Source organism: Lissotriton vulgaris, unplaced genomic scaffold (genome assembly GCF_964263255.1).
Source record: "Lissotriton vulgaris unplaced genomic scaffold, aLisVul1.2 SCAFFOLD_2196, whole genome shotgun sequence".
NCBI classification, from domain to species: domain Eukaryota; kingdom Metazoa; phylum Chordata; class Amphibia; order Caudata; family Salamandridae; genus Lissotriton; species Lissotriton vulgaris.
The window spans coordinates 160872-187917 of record NW_028240745.1 but is presented as its reverse complement, the minus strand read 5'-3'; the positions used below and the strand labels follow the sequence as shown (position 1 = coordinate 187917).

General features: G+C 51.0%; 1 protein-coding gene across 2 annotated transcripts in view; it reads right to left on the bottom strand.

Moving 5' to 3' along the window:
• Positions 1-668: 668 nt before the first annotated feature.
• Positions 669-27046, bottom strand: part of THOP1 (thimet oligopeptidase 1) — a 165427-nt gene continuing 139049 nt past the window's right edge. For both annotated transcript variants that reach the window (XM_086947950.1, XM_086947949.1), the window contains exons 12-13: positions 14377-14513; positions 669-1568 (exon numbers count right to left, since the gene is read on the bottom strand). In XM_086947950.1, the coding sequence (XP_086804076.1) occupies positions 1410-1568; positions 14377-14513 (296 nt within the window). In that variant the 3' untranslated portion in view covers positions 669-1409. The remainder of the gene's footprint in view (positions 1569-14376; positions 14514-27046) is intronic.

Sequence of the window (27046 nt, the reverse complement as noted above, 5' to 3'; positions counted from 1 at the left end):
ACTGTGTACGCTGTCTCTTGGTAGAGGACTGCACACAATGCCACCTGGTGAACACAGCATGCACTGCAACTGTGTACGACGACTCCTGGTGGAGAACTGCACACACTGCCACCTGGTGAATACAGCATGCACTGCAACTGTGTACGCTGTCTCCTGGTGGAGAACTGCACACACTGCCAGCTGGTGAACACAGCATGCGCTTCAACTGTGTACGATGACTCCTGGTGGAGACCTGCACACACTGCCACCTGGTGAACATGCCATGCGCTGCAACTGTGTACGACGACTCCTGGTGGAGAACTGCACACACTGTCATCTGGTGAACTCAGCATGCGCTGCAACTATGTACGACGACTCCTGGTGGAGACCTGCACACTCTGCCACCTGGTGAACACGCCATGCGCTGCAACTGTGTACGACGACTCCTGGTGGAGAACTGCACACACTGCCATCTGGTGAACACAGCATGCACTGCAACTGTGTACGCTGTCTCCTGGTGGGGAACTGCACATCCTGCCACCTGGTGAACACGCCATGCGCTGCAACTGTGTACGACGACTCCTGGTGGAGACCTGCACAAAGAGGGAACACTAGAACGTGTTGCAATGCTAGACTCTGAGTATGCAGTCTACCAACTCTTCAGCCTCCAAGGAACACAGGAAGCATCATTGCAGATGTAACCTTTATTTGCATATTTTACTTCCTCTTGCCAGGCCTTTTCAAGTAATATTTAAAATATTATATTCCTAAAACATGAGGATTCTGATTTGAACAAGAAAACAAATTGTCACAAAGCAGTTTCAAAAACTCATAGCGCTTAATGAACACACAATCATGGATGTATGATATGAACATGTGGGTGCAATGAAGCGGAGACCGTGTGCGACGCCTCATGAAGATGGCCACATGTTCAGGGTACCATCCAACATGTGAAACCTGCACGTGGTTGAGGGTCAGTAGCATGGGCCACACACCTGAGTACCAAGCAGTGGTGCTTTAACTGGTAATCTTCTGCTTGCCTTATAGCTTAGCACTGTGTTTACATGGTATGGAGTCGCCCAGTTCAGCCCCGTGTAACTGGTGGTGTTACGGTTTTCAGCTGGTTCGTCTCTGGTTTCAGTGGTAGTTTTTGGGATGTTTGCTTGTGCAGTTCGAATTTCATTGGTGGGTATGGGACTTCAGCTGGTGCGATTCGTGTTCCACTGGAGGGAATGGAGACTTCACCTGACGTGTATCTTGTTTCACTGATGTGGGTGAGCCTCCTTCAGGCTTTTCTTGGTTCTAGTGCTGCTGAGGTTGTGCGGTTGGCTCTAAGACAGTTTAGAGGTAAGCGTTCAGGATTTGGGGTACTTGAGTGGGACACACTATAGTGGTGCAGAGAGAAGGCTGGGCCAGAGGACAGGTGGCCCTCAGCAGGCAGATGGCGTGGTGTTGGATGGAACATTCAGTCCTTTGCTCTGAAGGAAAGCCTCCTGCTTCGGGTCACGCCCCAGGAAATTGCGCAGCATGTCTGCCGCATCCAAGGAACCCCCTGGTTTCAGGATGCAGGTCCTGTAATCGGCACCAACCTAGAAATCAGAGGAACACATGAGCGTCTGTGAAACGGAGCAGTAATAAGCTGATAGTGCTGGTTACAACAATTCATTAAAAATGCAACTATGAAAAGAACATCAAACATTGCTGATGGCAAACATCACACACAGCATGTGACTACAGAACATTGGTATCACAAAACGATGTCTCGTGTTTGGCTTTAGTAATGCAGACAAATTGGCTTTATAAATGCTTTTTGTTGATGCTAAGCAGCATTGGCAAAAAGAAGAAAAAAAACGTAATGGCATCTATGCACGTGTCATCATTCATAGCACTTTTATGTGTCATGACGCTACTTCAGCCTAACTTCATGATGAACACAATCAATGTGTGCGTCACTCCAGGGCTGGCAAAGATGGCAGCTGGGAGTGTGGCATTACTCATAGAAAAGTGCCCAGGAGATCAGAACTGCACTTACACAGCTTCAACACAGGGTGCCAGAGCGGTACAAGTGCTTCAAAATGCAGAGTGTTTTGGTTTGAACTGAAAAGCAAATATTTGTTTCACTCGGGTTTTATTGGTTATGATCGTTCTTAACTGAAATCAGAAACCCTAGTGGTGGAACAATACTGACATTTGCCACTTACCCTTCCTGCACACACCGTAACTTGCGTCACGTCTAGCTTAAAATACCAATTTACCAAGGTTTTTGAAACAACAAGGAGCTCCTAGAGAAACACATTGCAGATGGGCGCTATGGCAGTCCGTCGTGTCCACTGATCACCACGACTTGGTAAAACGGGAAAAAAAGAACCCCTGAAACACTCGCTGAATACAGAACCCACAAGGAGTCATGCCATCAGTGATGTCAGGGGTGACGTCATACTTCGGTACCCAAACATTTCATTGGGAGCGGCTTGTGTGATGTCATACGCGGTGTAAGGGCTGGAACTCTGGGGTTTGTCAGGTTTGAGCCAAAACTATAACTCAGTTTCTAACTGGTTTAGCTGGTGGAAAAAAAAATGGTGTACTGTACAGTGCTCTAAAGAGCTCAAGGTCTGTTCTGTGCCACAGAGAAACATGGAAAAAATAACTACTCAGTATACACCCAGCACTACCTTACCGCTTCCCATGCTATGCTCTACTCACACCCAGCACTGCCTTACCGCTTCCCATGCTATGCTCTACTCACACCGAGCACTGCCTTACCGCTTCCCATGCTATGCTCTACTCACACCCAGCACTGCCTTACCGCTTCCCACGCTATGCTCTACTCACACCCAGCACTGCCTTACCTCTTCCCATACTATGCTCTACTCACACCCAGCACTGCCTTACCGCTTCCAATGCTATGCTCTACTCACACCCAGCACTGCCTTACCGCTTCCCACGCTATGCTCTACTCACACCCAGCACTGCCTTACCGCTTCCCATGCTATGCTCTACTCACACCCAGCACTGCCTTACCCCCGCTTCCCATGCTATGCTCTACTCACACCCAGCACTGCCTTACCGCTTCCCATGCTATGCTCTACTCACACCCAGAACTGCCTTACCGCTTTCCATGCTATGCTCTACTCACACCCAGCACTGCCTTACCGCTTCCCATACTATGCTCTACTCACACCCAGCACTGCCTTACCGCTTCCCATGCTATGCTCTACTCACACCCAGCACTGCCTTACCGCTTCCCATGCTATGCTCTACTCACACCCAGCACTGCCTTACCGCTTCCCATACTATGCTCTACTCACACCCAGCACTGCCTTACCGCTTCCCATGCTATGCTCTACTCACACCCAGCACTGCCTTACCGCTTCCCATGCTATGCTCTACTCACACCCAGCACTGCCTTACCGCTTCCCATACTATGCTCTACTCACACCCAGCACTGCCTTACCGCTTCCCATGCTATGCTCTACTCACACCCAGCACTGCCTTACCGCTTCCCATGTTGTACTTACACCCAGGACTACATTACCTACACCCATGCTATGCTCTACTCACACCCAGCACTGCCTTACCGCTTCCCATGCTATGCTCTACTCACACCCAGCACTGCCCTACCGCTTCCCATGCTATGCTCTACTCACACCCAGCACTGGCTTACCGCTTCCCATGCTATGCTCTACTCACACCCAGCACTGCCTTACTGCTTCCCATGCTATGCTCTACTCACACCCAGCACTACCTTACCGCGTCCCATGCTATGCTCTACTCACACCCAGCACTGCCTTACCGCTTCCCATGCTATGCTCTACTCACACCCAGCACTGCCTTACCGCTTCCCATGTTGTACTCACACCCAGGACTACATTACCTACACCCATGCTATGCTCTACTCACACCCAGCACTGCCTTACCGCTTCCCATGCTATGCTCTACTCACACCCAGCACTGCCTTACCGCTTCCCATGCTATGCTCTACTCACACCCAGCACTGCCTTACCGCTTCCCATGCTATGCTCTACTCACACCCAGCACTGCCTTACCGCTTCCCATGCTATGCTCTACTCACACCCAGCACTGCCTTACCGCTTCCCATGCTATGCTCTACTCACACCCAGCACTGCCTTACCGCTTCCCATGCTACGCTCTACTCACACCCAGCACTGCCTTACCGCTTCCCATGCTACGCTCTACTCACACCCAGCACTGCCTTACCGCTTCCCATGCTATGCTCTACTCACACCCAGCACTGCCTTATCGCTTCCCATGCTATGCTCTACTCACACCCAGCACTGCCTTACTGCTTCCCATGTTGTACTCACACCCAGGACTACATTACCTACACCCATGCTATGCTCTACTCACACCCAGGACTACATTACCTACACCCATGCTATGCTCTACTCACACCCAGCACTGCCTTACCGCTTCCTTGCTATGCTCTACTCACACCCAGCACTGCCTAACCGCTTCCCATGCTATGCTCTACTCACACCCAGCACTGCCTTACCGCTTCCCATGCTATGCTCTACTCACACCCAGCACTGCCTTAGCGCTTCCCATGTTGTACTCACACCCAGGACTACATTACCTACACCCATGCTATGCTCTACTCACACCCAGGACTACATTACCTACACCCATGCTATGCTCTACTCACACCCAGCACTGCCTTACCGCTTCCCATGCTATGCTCTACTCACACCCAGCACTGCCTTACCGCTTCCCATGCTATGCTCTACTCACACCCAGCACTGCCTTACCGCTTCCCATGCTATGCTCTACTCACACCCAGCACTGCCTTAGCGCTTCCCATGTTGTACTCACACCCAGGACTACATTACCTACACCCATGCTATGCTCTACTCACACCCAGGACTACATTACCTACACCCATGCTATGCTCTACTCACACCCAGCACTGCCTTACCGCTTCCCATACTATGCTCTACTCACACCCAGCACTGCCTTACCGCTTCCCATGCTATGCTCTACTCACACCCAGCACTGCCTTACCACTTCCAATGCTATGCTCTACTCACACCCAGCACTGCCTTACCGCTTCCCATGCTATGCTCTACTCACACCCAGCACTGCCTTACCGCTTCCCATGTTGTACTTACACCCAGGACTACATTACCTACACCCATGCTATGCTCTACTCACACCCAGCACTGCCTTACCGCTTCCCATGCTATGCTCTACTCACACCCAGCACTGCCTTACCGCTTCCCATGTTGTAATTACACCCAGGACTACATTACCTACACCCATGCTGTGTTCTACTCACACCCAGCACTGCCTTACCGCTTCCCATGCTATGCTCTACTCACACCCAGCACTGCCTTACCGCTTCCCATGCTATGCTCTACTCACACCCAGCACTGCCTTACCGCTTCCCATGCTATGCTCTACTCACACCCAGCACTGCCTTACTGCTTCCCATGCTATGCTCTACTCACACCCAGCACTGCCTTACCACTTCCAATGCTATGCTCTACTCACACCCAGCACTGCCTTACCGCTTCCCATGTTGTACTTACACCCAGGACTACATTACCTACACCCATGCTATGCTCTACTCACACCCAGGACTACATTACCTACACCCATGCTATGCTCTACTCACACCCAGCACTGCCTTACCGCTTCCCATGCTATGCTCTACTCACACCCAGCACTGCCTTACCGCTTCCCATGTTGTACTTACACCCAGGACTACATTACCTACACCCATGCTATGCTCTACTCACACCCAGCACTGCCTTACCGCTTCCCATGCTATGCTCTACTCACACCCAGCACTGCCTTACCGCTTCCCATGTTGTACTTACACCCAGGACTACATTACCTACACCCATGATATGCTCTACTCACACCCAGCACTGCCTTACCGCTTCCCATGCTATGCTCTACTCACACCCAGCACTGCCTTACCGCTTCCCATGCTATGCTCTACTCACACCCAGCACTGCCTTACCGCTTCCCATGCTATGCTCTACTCACACCCAGCACTGCCTTACCGCTTCCCATGCTATGCTCTACTCACACCCAGCACTGCCTTACCGCTTCCCATGCTACGCTCTACTCACACCCAGAACTGCCTTACCGCTTCCCATGCTACGCTCTACTCACACCCAGCACTGCCTTACCGCTTCCCATGCTACGCTCTACTCACACCCAGCACTGCCTTACCGCTTCCCATGCTATGCTCTACTCACACCCAGCACTGCCTTACCACTTCCAATGCTATGCTCTACTCACACCCAGCACTGCCTTACCGCTTCCCATGTTGTACTACCACCCAGGACTACATTACCTACACCCATGCTATGCTCTACTCACACCCAGCACTGCCTTACCGCTTCCCATGCTATGCTCTACTCACACCCAGCACTGCCTTACCGCTTCCCATGCTATGCTCTACTCACACCCAGCACTGCCTTAGCGCTTCCCATGCTATGCTCTACTCACACCCAGCACTGCCTTACCGCTTCCCATTCTATGCTCTACTCACACCCAGCACTGCCTTACCACTTCCAATGCTATGCTCTACTCACACCCAGCACTGCCTTACCGCTTCCCATGTTGTACTTACACCCAGGACTACATTACCTACACCCATGCTATGCTCTACTCACACCCAGGACTACATTACTTACACCCATGCTATGCTCTACTCACACCCAGCACTGCCTTACCGCTTCCTTGATATGCTCTACTCACACCCAGCACTGCCTAACCGCTTCCCATGCTATGCTCTACTCACACCCAGCACTGCCTTACCGCTTCCCATGCTATGCTCTACTCACACCCAGCACTGCCTTAGCGCTTCCCATGTTGTACTCACACCCAGGACTACATTACCTACACCCATGCTATGCTCTACTCACACCCAGGACTACATTACCTACACCCATGCTATGCTCTACTCGCACCCAGCACTGCCTTACCGCTTCCCATGCTATGCTCTACTCACACCCAGCACTGCCTTACCGCTTCCCATGCTATGCTCTACTCGAACCCAGCACTGCCTTACCGCTTCCCATACTATGCTCTACTCACACCCAGCACTGCCTTACCGCTTCCCATGCTATGATCTACTCACACCCAGCACTGCCTTACCACTTCCAATGCTATGCTCTACTCACACCAAGCACTGCCTTACCGCTACCCATGTTGTACTTACACCCAGGACTACATTACCTACACCCATGCTATGCTCTACTCACACCCAGCACTGCCTTACCGCTTCCCATGCTATGCTCTACTCACACCCAGCACTGCCTTACCGCTTCCCATGCTATGCTCTACTCACATCCAGCACTGCCTTACCGCTTCCCATGCTATGCTCTACTCACACCCAGCACTGCCTTACCGCTTCCCATGCTACGCTCTACTCACACCCAGCACTGCCTTACCGCTTCCCATGCTATGCTCTACTCACACCCAGCACTGCCTTACCGCTTCCCATGCTATGCTCTACTCACACCCAGCACTGCCTTACCGCTTCCCATGCTATGCTCTACTCACACCCAGCACTGCCTTACCGCTTCCCATGTTGTACTCACACCCAGGACTACATTACCTACACCCATGCTATGCTCTACTCACACCCAGGACTACATTACCTACACCCATGCTATGCTCTACTCACACCCAGCACTGCCTTACCGCTTCCTTGCTATGCTCTACTCACACCCAGCACTGCCTAACCGCTTCCCATGCTATGCTCTACTCACACCCAGCACTGCCTTACCGCTTCCCATGCTATGCTCTACTCACACCCAGCACTGCCTTAGCGCTTCCCATGTTGTACTCACACCCAGGACTACATTACCTACACCCATGCTATGCTCTACTCACACCCAGGACTACATTACCTACACCCATGCTATGCTCTACTCACACCCAGCACTGCCTTACCGCTTCCCATGCTATGCTCTACTCACACCCAGCACTGCCTTACCGCTTCCCATGCTATGCTCTACTCACACCCAGCACTGCCTTACCGCTTCCCATGCTATGCTCTACACACACCCAGCACTGCCTTAGCGCTTCCCATGTTGTACTCACACCCAGGACTACATTACCTACACCCATGCTATGCTCTACTCAAACCCAGGACTAGATTACCTACACCGATGCTATGCTCTACTCACACCCAGCACTGCCTTACCACTTCCTTGCTATGCTCTACTCACACCCAGCACTGCCTAACCGCTTCCCATGCTATGCTCTACTCACACCCAGCACTGCCTTACTGCTTCCCATGCTATGCTCTACTCACACCCAGCACTGCCTTACCGCTTCCCATGCTATGCTCTACTCACACCCAGCACTGCCTTAGCGCTTCCCATGTTGTACTCACACCCAGGACTACATTACCTACACCCATGCTATGCTCTACTCACACCCAGGACTACATTACCTACACCCATGCTATGCTCTACTCACACCCAGCACTGCCTTACCGCTTCCTTGCTATGCTCTACTCACACCCAGCACTGCCTAACCGCTTCCCATGCTATGCTCTACTCACACCCAGCACTGCCTTACCGCTTCCCATGCTATGCTCTACTCACACCCAGCACTGCCTTAGCGCTTCCGATGTTGTACTCACACCCAGGACTACATTACCTACACCCATGCTATGCTCTACTCACACCCAGGACTACATTACCTACACCCATGCTATGCTCTACTCACACCCAGCACTGCCTTACCGCTTCCCATGCTATGCTCTACTCACACCCAGCACTGCCTTACCGCTTCCCATGCTATGCTCTACTCACACCCAGCACTGCCTTACCGCTTCCCATGCTATGCTCTACTCACACCCAGCACTGCCTTACCGCTTCCCATGTTGTACTCACACCCAGGACTACATTACCTACACCCATGCTATGCTCTACTCACACCCAGGACTACATTACCTACACCCATGCTATGCTCTACTCACACCCAGCACTGCCTTACCGCTTCCCATGCTATGCTCTACTCACACCCAGCACTGCCTTACCGCTTCCCATGCTATGCTCTACTCACACCCAGCACTGCCTTACCGCTTCCCATACTATGCTCTACTCACACCCAGCACTGCCTTACCGCTTCCCATGCTATGCTCTACTCACACCCAGCACTGCCTTACCACTTCCAATGCTATGCTCTACTCACACCCAGCACTGCCTTACCGCTTCCCATGCTATGCTCTACTCACACCCAGCACTGCCTTACCGCTTCCCATGTTGTACTTACACCCAGGACTACATTACCTACACCCATGCTATGCTCTACTCACACCCAGCACTGCCTTACCGCTTCCCATGCTATGCTCTACTCACACCCAGCACTGCCTTACCGCTTCCCATGTTGTACTTACACCCAGGACTACATTACCTACACCCATGCTATGCTCTACTCACACCCAGCACTGCCTTACCGCTTCCCATGCTATGCTCTACTCACACCCAGCACTGCCTTACCGCTTCCCATGCTATGCTCTACTCACACCCAGCACTGCCTTACCGCTTCCCATGCTATGCTCTACTCACACCCAGCACTGCCTTACCGCTTCCCATGCTATGCTCTACTCACACCCAGCACTGCCTTACTGCTTCCCATGCTATGCTCTACTCACACCCAGCACTGCCTTACCACTTCCAATGCTATGCTCTACTCACACCCAGCACTGCCTTACCGCTTCCCATGTTGTACTTACACCCAGGACTACATTACCTACACCCATGCTATGCTCTACTCACACCCAGGACTACATTACCTACACCCATGCTATGCTCTACTCACACCCAGCACTGCCTTACCGCTTCCCATGCTATGCTCTACTCACACCCAGCACTGCCTTACCGCTTCCCATGTTGTACTTACACCCAGGACTACATTACCTACACCCATGCTATGCTCTACTCACACCCAGCACTGCCTTACCGCTTCCCATGCTATGCTCTACTCACACCCAGCACTGCCTTACCGCTTCCCATGTTGTACTTACACCCAGGACTACATTACCTACACCCATGCTATGCTCTACTCACACCCAGCACTGCCTTACCGCTTCCCATGCTATGCTCTACTCACACCCAGCACTGCCTTACCGCTTCCCATGCTATGCTCTACTCACACCCAGCACTGCCTTACCGCTTCCCATGCTATGCTCTACTCACACCCAGCACTGCCTTACCGCTTCCCATGCTATGCTCTACTCACACCCAGCACTGCCTTACCGCTTCCCATGCTACGCTCTACTCACACCCAGAACTGCCTTACCGCTTCCCATGCTACGCTCTACTCACACCCAGCACTGCCTTACCGCTTCCCATGCTACGCTCTACTCACACCCAGCACTGCCTTACCGCTTCCCATGCTATGCTCTACTCACACCCAGCACTGCCTTACCACTTCCAATGCTATGCTCTACTCACACCCAGCACTGCCTTACCGCTTCCCATGTTGTACTACCACCCAGGACTACATTACCTACACCCATGCTATGCTCTACTCACACCCAGCACTGCCTTACCGCTTCCCATGCTATGCTCTACTCACACCCAGCACTGCCTTACCGCTTCCCATGCTATGCTCTACTCACACCCAGCACTGCCTTAGCGCTTCCCATGCTATGCTCTACTCACACCCAGCACTGCCTTACCGCTTCCCATGCTATGCTCTACTCACACCCAGCACTGCCTTACCGCTTCCCATGCTATGCTCTACTCACACCCAGCACTGCCTTACCGCTTCCCATTCTATGCTCTACTCACACCCAGCACTGCCTTACCACTTCCAATGCTATGCTCTACTCACACCCAGCACTGCCTTACCGCTTCCCATGTTGTACTTACACCCAGGACTACATTACCTACACCCATGCTATGCTCTACTCACACCCAGGACTACATTACTTACACCCATGCTATGCTCTACTCACACCCAGCACTGCCTTACCGCTTCCTTGATATGCTCTACTCACACCCAGCACTGCCTAACCGCTTCCCATGCTATGCTCTACTCACACCCAGCACTGCCTTACCGCTTCCCATGCTATGCTCTACTCACACCCAGCACTGCCTTAGCGCTTCCCATGTTGTACTCACACCCAGGACTACATTACCTACACCCATGCTATGCTCTACTCACACCCAGGACTACATTACCTACACCCATGCTATGCTCTACTCACACCCAGCACTGCCTTACCGCTTCCCATGCTATGCTCTACTCACACCCAGCACTGCCTTACCGGTTCCCATGCTATGCTCTACTCGAACCCAGCACTGCCTTACCGCTTCCCATACTATGCTCTACTCACACCCAGCACTACCTTACCGCTTCCCATGCTATGATCTACTCACACCCAGCACTGCCTTACCACTTCCAATGCTATGCTCTACTCACACCAAGCACTGCCTTACCGCTACCCATGTTGTACTTACAGCCAGGACTACATTACCTACACCCATGCTATGCTCTACTCACACCCAGCACTGCCTTACCGCTTCCCATGCTATGCTCTACTCACACCCAGCACTGCCTTACCGCTTCCCATGCTATGCTCTACTCACACCCAGCACTGCCTTACCGCTTCCCATGCTATGCTCTACTCACACCCAGCACTGCCTTACCGCTTCCCATGCTACGCTCTACTCACACCCAGCACTGCCTTACCGCTTCCCATGCTATGCTCTACTCACACCCAGCACTGCCTTACCGCTTCCCATGCTATGCTCTACTCACACCCAGCACTGCCTTACCGCTTCCTTGCTATGCTCTACTCACACCCAGCACTGCCTTACCGCTTCCCATGTTGTACTCACACCCAGGACTACATTACCTACACCCATGCTATGCTCTACTCACACCCAGGACTACATTACCTACACCCATGCTATGCTCTACTCACACCCAGCACTGCCTTACCGCTTCCTTGCTATGCTCTACTCACACCCAGCACTGCCTAACCGCTTCCCATGCTATGCTCTACTCACACCCAGCACTGCCTTACCGCTTCCCATGCTATGCTCTACTCACACCCAGCACTGCCTTAGCGCTTCCCATGTTGTACTCACACCCAGGACTACATTACCTACACCCATGCTATGCTCTACTCACACCCAGCACTGCCTTACCGCTTCCCATGCTATGCTCTACTCACACCCAGCACTGCCTTACCGCTTCCCATGCTATGCTCTACTCACACCCAGCACTGCCTTACCGCTTCCCATGCTATGCTCTACTCACACCCAGCACTGCCTTAGCGCTTCCCATGTTGTACTCACACCCAGGACTACATTACCTACACCCATGCTATGCTCTACTCAAACCCAGGACTACATTACCTACACCGATGCTATGCTCTACTCACAGCCAGCACTGCCTTACCGCTTCCTTGCTATGCTCTACTCACACCCAGCACTGCCTAACCGCTTCCCATGCTATGCTCTACTCACACCCAGCACTGCCTTACTGCTTCCCATGCTATGCTCTACTCACACCCAGCACTGCCTTACCGCTTCCCATGCTATGCTCTACTCACACCCAGCACTGCCTTAGCGCTTCCCATGTTGTACTCACACCCAGGACTACATTACCTACACCCACGCTATGCTCTACTCACACCCAGGACTACATTACCTACACCCATGCTATGCTCTACTCACACCCTGCACTGCCTTACCGCTTCCCATGCTATGCTCTACTCACACCCAGCACTGCCTTACCGCTTCCCATGCTATGCTCTACTCACACCCAGCACTGCCTTACCGCTTCCCATGCTATGCTCTACTCACAAACAGCACTGCCTTACCGCTTCCCATGCTATGCTCTACTCACACCCAGCACTGCCTTAGCGCTTCCCATGTTGTACTCACACCCAGGACTACATTACCTACACCCATGCTATGCTCTACTCACACCCAGGACTACATTATCTACACCCATGCTATGCTCTACTCACACCCAGCACTGCCTTACCGCTTCCCATGCTATGCTCTACTCACACCCAGCACTGCCTTACCGCTTCCCATGTTGTACTTACACCCAGGACTACATTACCTACACCCATGCTATGCTCTACTCACACCCACAACTGCCTTACCGCTTCCCATGCTATGCTCTACTCACACCCAGCACTGCCTTACCGCTTCCCATGTTGTACTTACACCCAGGACTACATTACCTACACCCATGCTATGCTCTACTCACACCCAGCACTGCCTTACCGCTTCCATGCTACGCTCTACTCACACCCAGCACTGCCTTACCGCTTCCCATGCTATGCTCTACTCACACCCAGCACTGCCTTACCGCTTCCCATGCTATGCTCTACTCACACCCAGAACTGCCTTACCGCTTCCCACGCTATGCTCTTCTCACACCCAGCACTGCCTTACTGCTTCCCATGTTGTATTCACACCCAGGACTATATTACCTACACCCATGCTATGCTCTACTCACACCAAGGACTACATTACCTACACCCATGCTATGCTCTACTCACACCCAGCACTGCCTTACCGCTTCCCATGCTATGCTCTACTCACACCCAGCACTGCCTTAGCGCTTCCCATGTTGTACTCACACCCAGGACTACATTACCTACACCCATGCTATGCTCTACTCACACCCAGGACTACATTACCTACACCCATGCTATGCTCTACTCACACCCAGCACTGCCTTACCGCTTCCCATGCTATGCTCTACTCACACCCAGCACTGCCTTACCGCTTCCCATGTTGTACTTACACCCAGGACTACATTACCTACACCCATGCTATGCTCTACTCACACCCAGCACTGCCTTACCGCTTCCATGCTACGCTCTACTCACACCCAGCACTGCCTTACCGCTTCCCATGCTATGCTCTACTCACACCCAGCACTGCCTTACCGCTTCCCACGCTATGCTCTACTCACACCCAGCACTGCCTTACCGCTTCCCACGCTATGCTCTACTCACACCCAGCACTGCCTTACCGCTTCCCATGCTATGCTCTACTCACACCCAGCACTGCCTTACCGCTTCCCATGTTGTACTCACACCCAGGACTACATTACCTACACCCATGCTATGCTCTACTCACACCCAGCACTGCCTTACCACTTCCAATGCTATGCTCTACTCACACCCTGCACTGCCTTACTGCTTCCCATGTTGTATTCACACCCAGGACTACATTACCTACACCCATGCTATGCTCTACTCACACCCAGGACTACATTACCTACACCCATGCTACGCTCGCACGCAAGACTGATTTACTTGTTTTCGTGTTATAGCCACGCCTGGTGCTACCTTCTCTTGGCCTTCCTTTGCAGTGCTCACACCCAACACTCTTGCATTCTCATATGTTGCTCACGCTCAGCACTACGTACCTTGCTGTTCATGATGCCCTCCTGCTTGAACCGAGTGTAAAACATGTCCATGGAATACACTTCGCTCCAGAGGTAGCCATAATACTGTGCGTCGTAGCCTCCTGCCAGATGGCCAAAATTGGCTGGCATGTTGGTACCTGCAAAGAAGAGCGAGTGGGATGTGAGGCCACATTGGGTAAGCTTGTTGGCTCAATTGTGTATGCAATACAAGGAAGGAGCATGTGTCAGCTGGTCCACATATCAATCACCAAAGTTACTGCTCTCCCCAGTCTTTTCACAAGACTTGCCACCCATGGCCTTCATGTTTAGAGCACCGACTGAAAGGGATGTCCTCCCACACCTGGGTTACTGAGTAAAGGCGCAACACAACTACAACTACTGCAGCAAGTCACAGAGAACATTATAACAGGCCAAGATTACCCACTGCTTACCAGTTACCAGGTACAAAGCAGATAGACTTCAAGGCACTACTAACCTTAACCGGCCTTCTCCATTAAAGACCCCAAGGTCCATGGCCTTCTCTGTAGCACCACCAGTCTGTGGAACATATCTCAACCAGAGAGATAAGGAGCCACTGGCTGTTCAAAACAAGCATTTACAATGCAATGGTCTCAGCATTATTAAAGGTAGAGCTATTGGCATTGCTCATGACCTTTTTTTTAAAAAAAAATCATAAATAAATGGCATTGTCATTTACATTGCCAATAGGTTAATTGCTCACAAATGCATGACCTATTGCATTTACACCCACACAGAGCCCCCCAAACACACACACAGAGCCCCCCACACACACACATACAGAGCCCCCCCCACACACATACAGAGCCCCACACACAGTCATTCACACAGAGCCACCCACACACACATAGAGCCACCTATACAGAGCCACCTACACAGAGCCACACTCACACAGACAGAGCCACCCACACATAGAGCCACCTACAAAACAAGAAAAACGAGTGCAATCAGGGGGCAGAAGGCAAGAAAAACGAGTGCAATCAGGGGGCAGAAGGCAAGAAAAACGAGTGCAATCAGTGGAGCAGAAGACAAGAAAAAAGAGTGCAATCAGGGGGGGCAGAAGCAAGAAAAACGAGTGCAATCAGGGGGCAGAAGACAAGAAAAACGAGTGCAATCAGGGGGGGCAGAAGCAAGAAAAACGAGTGCAATCGGGGAGCAGAAGGCAAGAAAAACGAGTGCAATCGGGGGGCAGAAGCAAGACAAACGTGTGCAATCAGGGCGCAGAGGCAAGAAAAACGAGTGCAATCAGGGGGGGCAGAAGCAAGAAAAACGAGTGCAATCAGGGGGGGCAGAAGCAAGTAAAACGAGTGCAATCAGGGAGCAGAAGGCAAGAAAAACGAGTGCAATCGGGGGGCAGAAGCAAGACAAACGAGTGCAATCAGGGGGCAGAAGGCAGGAAAAACGAGTGCAATCAGGGGGGCAGAAGCAAGACAAACGAGTGCAATCAGGGGGCAGAAGGCAAGAAAAACAAGTGCAATCAGGGGAGCAGAAGGCAAGAAAAACGAGTGCAATCAGGGGAGCAGAAGGCAAGAAAAACGAGTGCAATCGGGGGGGGGGCAGAAGCAAGACAAACAAGTGCAATCAGGGGGCAGAAGGCAAGAAAAACGAGTGCAATCAGGGGGCAGAAGGCAAGAAAAACAAGTGCAATCAGGGGAGCAGAAGGCAAGAAAAACGAGTGCAATCAGGGGGGGCAGAAGGCAAGAAAAACAAGTGCAATCAGGGGGCAGAAGGCAAGAAAAACAAGTGCAATCAGGGGAGCAGAAGGCAAGAAAAACGAGTGCAATCAGGGTGCAGAAGGCAAGAAAAAAAGAGTGCAATCAGAGGGCAGAAGGCAAGAAAAACGAGTGCAATCAGGGGGGGCAGAAGCAAGAAAAACGAGTGCAATCAGGGGGGGCAGAAGCAAGAAAAACGAGTGCAATCAGGGGAGCAGAAGGCAAGAAAAACAAGTGCAATCAGGGAGCAGAAGGCAAGAAAAACGAGTGCAATCAGGGGAGCAGAAGACAAGAAAAACGAGTGCAATCAGGGGGGCAGAAGCAAGACAAACGAGTGCAATCAGGGGGCAGAAGGCAAGAAAAACAAGTGCAATCAGGGGGCAGAAGGCAAGAAAAACAAGTGCAATCAGGGAGCAGAAGGCAAGAAAAACAAGTGCAATCATGGGAGCAGAAGCAAGAAAAACAAGTGCAATCAGGGGAGCAGAAGGCAAGAAAAACGAGTGCAATCAGGGGGAAGAAGCAAGACAAACGAGTGCAATCAGGGGGGCAGAAGCAAGACAAACGAGAGCAATCAGGGCGCAGAAGGCAAGAAAAAAAGAGTGCAATCAGAGGGCAGAAGGCAAGAAAAACGAGTGCAATCAGGGGGGGCAGAAGCAAGAAAAACGAGTGCAATCAGGAGGGGCAGAAGCAAGAAAAACGAGTGCAATCAGGGGAGCAGAAGGCAAGAAAAACAAGTGCAATCAGGGAGCAGAAGGCAAGAAAAACGAGTGCAATCAGGGGAGCAGAAGACAAGAAAAACGAGTGCAATCAGGGGGGCAGAAGCAAGACAAACGAGTGCAATCAGGGGGCAGAAGGCAAGAAAAACAAGTGCAATCAGGGGGCAGAAGGCAAGAAAAACAAGTGCAATCAGGGAGCAGAAGGCAAGAAAAACGAGTGCAATCAGGGGGCAGAAGGCAAGAAAAACAAGTGCAATCAGGGGAGCAGAAGCAAGAAAAACAAGTGCAATCAGGGGAGCAGAAGGCAAGAAAAACGAGTGCAATCAGGGGGAAGAAGCAAGACAAACGAGTGCAATCAGGGGGGCAGAAGCAAGACAAACGAGAGCAATCAGGGCGCAGAAGGCAAGAAAAAAAGAGTGCAATCAGAGGGCAGAAGGCAAGAAAAACGAGTGCAATCAGGGGGGGCAGAAGCAAGAAAAACGAGTGCAATCAGGAGGGGCAGAAGCAAGAAAAACGAGTGCAATCAGGGGGGGCAGAAGCAAGAAAAACGAGTGCAATCAGGGGAGCAGAAGGCAAGAAAAACAAGTGCAATCAGGGAGCAGAAGGCAAGAAAAACGAGTGCAATCAGGGGAGCAGAAGACAAGAAAAACGAGTGCAATCAGGGGAGCAGAAGGCAAGAAAAACAAGTGCAATCAGGGGAGCAGAAGGCAAGAAAAACGAGTGCAATCAGTGGAGCAGAAGACAAGAAAAACGAGTGCAATCGGGGGGGGGCAGAAGCAAGACAAACGAGTGCAATCAGGGCGCAGAAGGCAAGAAAAAAAGAGTGCAATCAGGGGGCAGAAGGCAAGAAAAACGAGTGCAATCAGGGGAGCAGAAGCAAGAAAAACGAGTGCAATCAGGGGGCAGAAGGCAAGAAAAACAAGTGCAATCAGGGGGCAGAAGGCAAGAAAAACGAGTGCAATCAGGGGGCAGAAGGCAAGAAAAACAAGTGCAATCAGGGGAGCAGAAGGCAAGAAAAACGAGTGCAATCAGGGGGGCAGAAGCAAGACAAACGAGTGCAATCAGTGGAGCAGAAGACAAGAAAAAAAGAGTGCAATCAGGGGGCAGAAGGCAAGAAAAACAAGTGCAATCAGGGAGCAGAAGGCAAGAAAAACAAGTGCAATCAGGGGAGCAGAAGGCAAGAAAAACGAGTGCAATCAGGGGGGCAGAAGCAAGACAAACGAGTGCAATCAGTGGAGCAGAAGACAAGAAAAAAAGAGTGCAATCAGGGGGCAGAAGGCAAGAAAAACAAGTGCAATCAGGGAGCAGAAGGCAAGAAAAACAAGTGCAATCAGGGGAGCAGAAGGCAAGAAAAACGAGTGCAATCAGGGGGGCAGAAGCAAGACAAACGAGTGCAATCAGTGGAGCAGAAGACAAGAAAAAAAGAGTGCAATCAGGGGGCAGAAGGCAAGAAAAACAAGTGCAATCAGGGAGCAGAAGGCAAGAAAAACGAGTGCAATCAGGGGAGCAGAAGGCAAGACAAGCATTTGCAATGCAATAGGTCTCGCATTAGGAAAGTTTGAGCTATTGGTCTTCTAATGACAATTTTTTTATTTATGTGTTGGTTTTGAAAATAGCGAAATTAATAGCTTTGTCATTTACTTGTCATTTACAATGCCAATAGTTATAATTTTTGCAAATGTGACACCTATAGCATTTGTAATGCAACATGTTTTGTATTTACGTGACTTAGATGTATTGATATTACAAATTACAATGGCGTGAAGATTATGTTCAGTGTATTTTATTGTGACGAAAATCCAAGAACAGATGTGAAATATTAAAATCTTTTTGTGACATTTGTAATAAAGCTTGAAACATTGAGAGAACATATTTGAACCAGTTGTTGAACGGTTGCGCAGATTGATGCTGGGGTGGCGCTGAGTGGTGCTGCTGAGTGGTGCTGTGATGGTGCTGAGTGATACTGGGATGGTGCTGAGTGATGCTGTGGTGGCACTGAGTGATGCTGTGGTGGCGCTGAGTGATGCTGTGGTGGTGCTGAGTGGTGCTGCTGAGTGTTGCTGTGATGGTGCTGAGTGATGCTGGGGTGGTGCTGAGTGATGCTGGGGTGGTGCTGAGTGGTGCTGTGGTGGTGCTGAGTGATGCTGTGGTGGTGCTGAGTGATGCTGTGGTGGTGCTGAGTGATGCTGTGGTGGTGCTGAGTGATGCTGTGGTGGTGCTGAGTGATGCTGTGGTGGTGCTGAGTGGTGCTGTGGTGGCGCTGAGTGGTGCTGTGGTGGTGCTGTGGTGGTGCTGAGTGATGCTGTGGTGGTGCTGAGTGGTGCTGTGGTGGTGCTGAGTGATAATGTGGTGGCGCTGAGTGATGCTCTGGTGGCGCTTAGTGATGCTGTGGTGGCGCTGAGTGATGCTGTGGTGGCGCGGAGTGGTGCTGAGTGGTGCTGTGGTGGTGCTGAGTGATGCTTTGGTGGTGCCGAGTGGTGCTGTGATGGTGCTGAGTGATGCTGTGGTGGTGCTGAGTGATGCTGTGGTGGTGCTGAGTGGTGCTGTGGTGGTGCTGAGTGGTGCTGTGGTGGTGCTGATTGATAATGTGGTGGTGCTGAGTGATGCTGTGGTGGTGCTGAGTGGTGCTGTGGTTGTGCTGAGTGATGCTGTGGTGGTGCTGAGTGGTGCTGTGGTAGCGCTGAGTGATGATGTGGTGATGCTGAGTGGTGCTGTGGTGGTGCTGAGTGGTGCTGTGGTGGTGCTGATTGATAATGTGGTGGTGCTGAGTGATGCTGTGGTGGTGCTGAGTGATGCTGTGGTGGTGCTGAGTGATGCTGTGGTGGTGCTGAGTGGTGCTGTGGTGGTGCTGATTGATAATGTGGTGGTGCTGAGTGATGCAGTGGTGGTGCTGAGTGATAATGTGGTGGTGCTGAGTGATAATGTGGTGGTGCTGAGTGATGCTGGGGTAGCACTGATGATGTGGTGATGCAGAGGGCAGAAAGGCACAAAAAGCAGTCTAACAAAGGGCAGAAGGGCAGAAAAACAAGTCTAACAGAGGGCAGAAGGGCAGAAAAAACAGTCTAACAGAGAACAGAAGGGCAGAAAAATCAGGGAAAACGAGTCTAACAGAGGGCAGAGGGCACAACAAGAGGACACGCAACAAAGGAGGGGGCAAGAAGCAAAACAAAGGGTGTTAGGGGACTAGAAACAAGATAGACAGCAGATGGGGCAAGCAGCAACATGGGCAGTGAGTGGGGGGCAATCATCAACATGGACAGTGGGAGGAGGGACGGCGAGTAACAATATAGAGGTGGGGCGGCTCCTCCGTATGAGCACCCTCTAACTAAAATGCCCCCAAAAAGCCCCAGAGAGGAAAAATAAAATGGCGATAAAGTTAGTTTATTACCATTTTATTTTTCATCCACCTGTCCCAAAACAAGCGTCAAGATGGGGCTGGGCGTGCAGAGTGGCAGCAGTAGGGAGAAGGGTGCGCTGCCTGCACTTTTTAAAGTGCTCAAGTCCCTTTGGCCAGCCAGATATACACCATTTGAAACCTCTAACCCAGCTGTCTTAAGAGCCAGCCTTAAGAGAGGCCGCTCCCTCCAGTCCTGGTGCTGCGGTCATGCTGATTACCAGCATGAGAGTAGCCCCAGGTTTGATTAGGGGAGTTGTTGAGGGTCCCGGGCTGGAGGAAGAGACGAGAAGATAAAAGCCGGAGGATGTCCATGCAGATAAATGCGTTTTTGTTTATTTAATGTGTTCCCCACCTACCACCTATTTTCCCGCCCTCACCACTCTCTAGTGCTGCCAAATGATCGATCAGACATAATGCCTGGCTTTAGCGAATGACCACCTATGATTTCTAATGTCTCATGGTCTCTGATGCCTCTCTGTACTGTCTCTGAACTAGTAGCAAGGTGATCCTCATAGCTATATGCATTGCGTAACTCATACAAAATCATTATAGGTTTCTTTGATGAAGCAAGGTAATAGTGTATTGCCTGTTGCACAAAATGGTGAAGGTTTAAAATCATATGATGTATTAATCAATACAAGACAGGTTCCTTTTAAATCCAAGTACAGTTTGAAGTAGAAACCCCAAACTGAAACTGCATATTAAAAAGATTTAATAAAAAAAAAAAGAATGACTGGTGCAAACTAAGTCAGACTGTATTATTCATTCAACCACATATCGCTTGTTCTTTTTCAAAGAAAAGGAATACTGAAGAAAACATTTAGAGCGCACATAGAAATCATTTTTTCACCACTTAGTACAAGGTCTGGAGCAAAGTCTGCTTTGATGCCGCTAAGAATTAGGAACAACGTTTTTTTCCGTTTAACGTCCTCCGTGCATGAAAAGCATAGGACAAAATAATTCCAATGGGTTAATGTCTCTATGGTTACCAGGTCACAAGCTCAAGCTCGAATGCCATCCCAGGATCCCTGGCTGACATCAAAGGGGCTGATTTACTGTAGCTGGATGAGGCGTTCCAGCCATTGTAAGACATGAGTGTAAAGATGTTTTATCTGTTGCAGTGACTCGTGCCCATACTAATGATATGCAAATTATACAGGCAGCAACAGCATGCCAAGGCGTAGAAGCAAGCTGTGCACACAAATGTTCCAGCAGTGTGCGCTTAAACACTGGTGGCTTTCAGGGTGCTTCAGTTTCCAGTAGAAAAGAGCAACTAACCAAGATACTCGATATTTGCTAGTATGCACGGGGGGTGCACTTGCAGTTTTACAGAAAGTATGCTGGGCTGCTTAAAGAAAACAGGATGTAAATATGACGTGGGGAAAGGCAGATGTGCACACGTCACCGCAGCAGGTGGGCGGGATGCGCCTCTCCATAAACAAACAAGTCACATCAAAGTGGTAATCGCCCCGAGAGGCGCATATTCCAGCTCGCCGTCCTTATGGGATTCCATTCGCCTACAAACCGAGAACCGAATATAGCGACAAATAAATAAATGAAGGCAAATGTGGAAGGAAATAACGGAAAACAGCAAGCTGGTATTCCACCGACGGTTACCCTTATGGCAAATATCATTTCGTCGATGTTTTATGCTGCTGTAAATACATATTCTCGTTCAAGACTCTCCTAGGCATGTTGGAGAAATCAACAGGGAAATTCATCGGGTGCTTTAGGAGATTTTGACTGGAAAATGCAGGCATACCTGAAAGAGGCGGCTTTATCAAAAATGTAACGGTAAATTTCTCAGGCGCAGATCTGACAGATAAACACTGGTACAAGGCCATTTGACAGCTAAAGGTCCACATAGGTGGGCTGGACAGACACGCCCACATGCGTGTATGACAGATCACATCCACAGGATGTTGTCAACCCACTGATCACATCGACAGGCGCACGAAGGCACGCCCGACACTACTGTGAACATCTGAACACGACATTACTATGCACATCTGTTCTGGAACGCGACACTACTGAACACATCTGTTCTGGAGCGCACTCACATGCGTATTTCACATGCACATAAGGGCAGATTAGTCAGGAAGATTCATAGGCATCAGGTAAGAGGACATATACAGAAGCCCACGTTAGTAAATAAGCAGGCCTGCTTACAGGAGGTCTGACAAGCAGATATGCATAGCAAACGGTCCTATGAAGAGGCAAGTGAACTGGTACAGAAGGGTACTTTAGATAAGCAGGCCTGTTAGACTTAGAAGGCAGGCTTGAAAGCCCAGCTGAGGCATGTTTCTTTCACATGGTCAAAGATTTTTTGAACAGGCAGTGCAGACACATTCAGGGATGAACGGTTTGACAAACGCACTCCCACGTCGCACATCCAAGGAGGGAAAAGGTTTGACTGAGGCACTCCCACGTTTGCCACTGCTTGCCCAGTCCAGAGCGGAGCATCCCCGTAAACATGCACAAGGCGCAGTGTCTGCAGCGGGTGCCGCCTCCCCATGCACACCAGGGAACGACGGCACCAGCAGCGTCCTCCGTGAGCATGCAGGGCCCAGGGCGGCGTGAACACCCGAGCAACACAGCACTCACCATGGGCGGAGGCGCGGGGCTGCAGCTGTCCTACTCGGCAACACCTGCCCGGCAACGTCCTCCGCTTCTTCCGGGGCTCCCTCCAGGCAGGCCACGGGAGCCCCGCGTGGGCCGCCATACTTCTTGTGGGCCGCCGTCTTCCTTCTTCCCCTGGGCGGCGGGGGGCGGGCACTTCTTCCCCTGAGAGGACGAGGGGGGCGGGCGGGAGAGGACGAGGGGGGCGGGTAAGGACACGGACGTCGGGAGGGAGGCGGGAAACGTGGGGACGGCGGGAGGAGGGACACAAGGCAGGACAGCAGCAAGCACGGCCCGGCCGGACACAAGGCAGGACAGCAGCAAGCACGGCCCGGCCGGACCAGATTCGGGGGCGTTCCCGGCGTCGCGTGACGTCGGCAAAAGCCAAAGAATCTCGGGAACGCCCCCGTGTCTGGTCCGGCATTGACGGACAGGCCCCTCGTTCAATGGCTAGGCTCCATTTATGGAGCTAGCCAATGGGACAGGGGGGCGTGTTCCAGAGTGCTTACTGTAATCAATAGATTTCTCTGGAGGCGGAGCCTAACGGCTCCGTCACCCAGCGAAACCTAAAAACGTGTAATTACTAAGGACCCAGTAACTACTGTTACCAGGCTTATTGCAATGTACGGCCCACTTGTAATTGAGGTCTAAGCAACAGTACCAAATTTACAGAGCACAGGAAATTAAGACAAGACTTGACATCATAAACCCAGGGACAGCATTATGCCAGAAAAGGTGACAATCATGTTACAGGTGTCCAGCATACCATGATTTGCATTTTGGTATGGATGGCCACCATCATGCTATGGATGACCACATAAGGTCTATAGCGGGTAGCTCATAAGCCTCTTATCTATACCAACTGGTATGCCTATTGTGGTGTATATTTTATTAATTCAACAACAATAAAATATAAACAAAACCCACCCCTAGCACAACACAAACTAGCAGAAAATGCAATTGCACTATTGTGTTGTCTTGTGCTGTAGTCTGTTGCATTATTGTTTGCCTTTTGTAGTAGTGGTTTATGTTATTGTGTGGAGGTGGTATAGTAGCAACATTTGATCTGTGTTTTTATATTTATGTTAACGGGTTTGCCTCAGTTTGCAAGTAAGATTAAAGTGACCACAACCCACTGCTTCTGATCACTCCTACCTAGACGGTGACTGTTGAGCCCAGGAAGCCCCTAACTCCTACATTCACACTCGTCTAAAACAGAGTTTGAGTTGCCTTTGCAAACAGTCGACATGCTGCGTTGTATTAAATGTGTATTTCGTTGAAGGATAAACGCGCGCCAGTACTACTGAAAAGAGAATGGTACAAATCTACATCTTGAATGAATACAGTGCACAGTTTTGTTCGTTCCGAAATGTACTTTAATATTATGGGGACTATTTACCAATCGATGCTATGAAAGAACGCACTCGCTGCGGAACTTTCATCACACAACCGTAATTTACAGCAGTATAAAAATGCCCACGCCTGCTGTGAAAAGCGCTGCACTAACATAAGCCTGGGGTGGCTAGCGCCTAGCACAGCGTGCTATGCACGTGCTAGACTCCTTGTCATCATTTGCTGCCTGCAGGAGCTGCTCTCTGCTGACGTGTCCCGAGACCGTGCACATGCGGAAGAGCCCACGGCGGCCTCTGATTGGCCATCTCCACCGCACGGCAGCCTCCGATTGGTTGCTTCTTCTGTAATCACACACTGCTACTTCCTCCAGAGGCAGGCAGATGGCGTGGCCGCCTCCACGGAAGTGTGTTCTTAATCTGGGGCCCTGAGTTTTAGCTGCGATAGTAGTTTGTGCAGGGGTCCTCAACGAAAACATACACCTTAGCGATGCCTATGCAATGCATGCATGAGGAAACATTATGCAGTACGTTGTATCGAAAATATTGGCGTTTCTGAAACCTTTAATGTTGCTGTGAGGAAAATATATATATAGAATACACAGTATCGTTCCGAAAAAGGCCACGTCGACCAAAGTGCTTTACTGCCGGTGGGAAGTCTGCGTTCTTAACTTAAACATAGAAACCTGCCACATATCACCACGGAATGCTTGTAACGTCAAATAAATATACAACAATAAGCTCCACTGCGGTGCCGAATATAAAAGCGATCATACTAAGAGTGCGTGCTGCACTTGAATGGGCGCCGTTTCTCATTGGAGAACCTGTTACTGAGTATCATCCCTGGGGTACAGGGGGAAATGCATTGTGTATGAACGTCCAATTGAAGAGTTGCTGGTGAACCCCTGTATTCTAAAGGCACAGTTGAATACAATCAGGAAGCAGTTGGCCCTCCCCTTAATCGGTAGGTAGATTACACACATCCAGAGTTGAAGGCATAGGATTCCTTCCATATCTCTGACAGCGGTGTGTGTGCAACACTACCACTGCCTACGCACACAACTTAACCATAAAGTAAACTATCCAGATGAATAGGATGAAAGACCACGAGCAATTAAGCAGATTAACGTGCAGTGTACGAATAGGGCCGACTGTGGGCGGACACCTTAGACCACAACAACGATTCCAAAAAACACACTTAGATGTGAACTAGTTCCCAAGAAGGCACTCGTCTGCTGTACAACCGATAGTAATATTGGAGAGCACGAATGGATGAAACGAACTTCTACATAAATGCACTGACTAGAAACAAACAGCCCAGCAAAACACAGTGCTTAAAACACCTGCTACCCGCCCTTCAATAAAATGTGTTAAACCCCATGGTAATGAGTCGCCTTAAACGACCGCACACACGAGTTTATAGTCTACATATTTATTTCGTGCAGGGATGGAATTGCACAACAACGTTTATAAGGGGTCAGACACATCACAATGAGAAATAAACTAACCCTCAATTCTAAGCCAAATGAGCATCTTAAACAGGGAAGCATGAATAACTATAAAAACCTATCCCAGGGCGGCGTGAACACCCGAGCAACACAGCACTCACCGTGGGCGGAGGCGCGGGGCTGCAGCTGTCCTACTCGGCAACACCTGCCCGGCAACGTCCTCCGCTTCTTCCGGGGCTCCCTCCAGGCAGGCCACGGGAGCCCCGCGTGGGCCGCCATACTTCTTGTGGGCCGCCGTCTTCCTTCTTCCCCTGGGCGGCGGGGGGGCGGGCACTTCCGGCCGGCCGCGCTAGGATTGGCCGGCCGGCTGAAGAAACCCCCGGGCGGGACGGGATACCACAATTTGTGAGGGAAGGGGGGGGGGGCACGGGGGGGGAAGAGGACGAGGGGGGCGGGAAAGGACACGGACGTCGGGAGGGAGGCGGGAAACGTGGGGACGGCGGGAGGAGGGACACAAGGCAGGACAGCAGCAAGCACGGCCCGGCCGGACACAAGGCAGGACAGCAGCAAGCACGGCCCGGCCGGACCAGATTCGGGGGCGTTCCCGGCGTCGCGTGACGTCGGCAAAAGCCAAAGAATCTCGGGAACGCCCCCGTGTCTGGTCCGGCATTGACGGACAGGCCCCTCGTCCAATGGCTAGGCTCCATTTATGGAGCTAGCCAATGGGACAGGGGGGCGTGTTCCAGAGTGCTTACTGTAATCAATAGATTTCTCTGGAGGCGGAGCCTAACGGCTCCGTCCCCCAGCGAAACCTAAAAACGAGTGCAATCAAGGGGCAGAAGGCCAGAAAAACGAGTGCAATCAGGGGAGCAGAAGGCAAGAAAAACGAGTGTAATCAGTGGAGCAGAAGGCAAGAAAAAATGAGTGCGGAGCAGAAGACAAGAAAAAGGAGTGCGGAGCAGAAGACAAGAAAAACGAGTGCGGAGCAGAAGACAAGATAAACGAGTGCAATCAGGGGACAGAAGGCAAGAAAAACGAGTGCAATCAGGGGGCAGAAGGCAAGAAAAACGAGTGCAATCAGGGGGAGCAGAAGGCAAGAAAAACGAGTGCAATCAGTGGAGCAGAAGACAAGAAAAAATGAGTGCGGAGCAGAAGACAAGAAAAACGAGTGCGGAGCAGAAGACAAGAAAAACGAGTGCGGAGCAGAAGACAAGAAAAACGAGTGCAATCAGGGGGGCAGAAGCAAGAAAAACGAGTGCAATCAGGGGGCAGAAGGCAAGAAAAACGAGTGCAATCAAGGGGCAGAAGGCAAGAAAAAAGAGTGCAATCAGGGGGGGCAGAAGCAAGAAAAACGAGTGCAATCAGGGGAGCAGAAGGCAAGAAAAACTAGTACAATCAGGGGGGGCAGAAG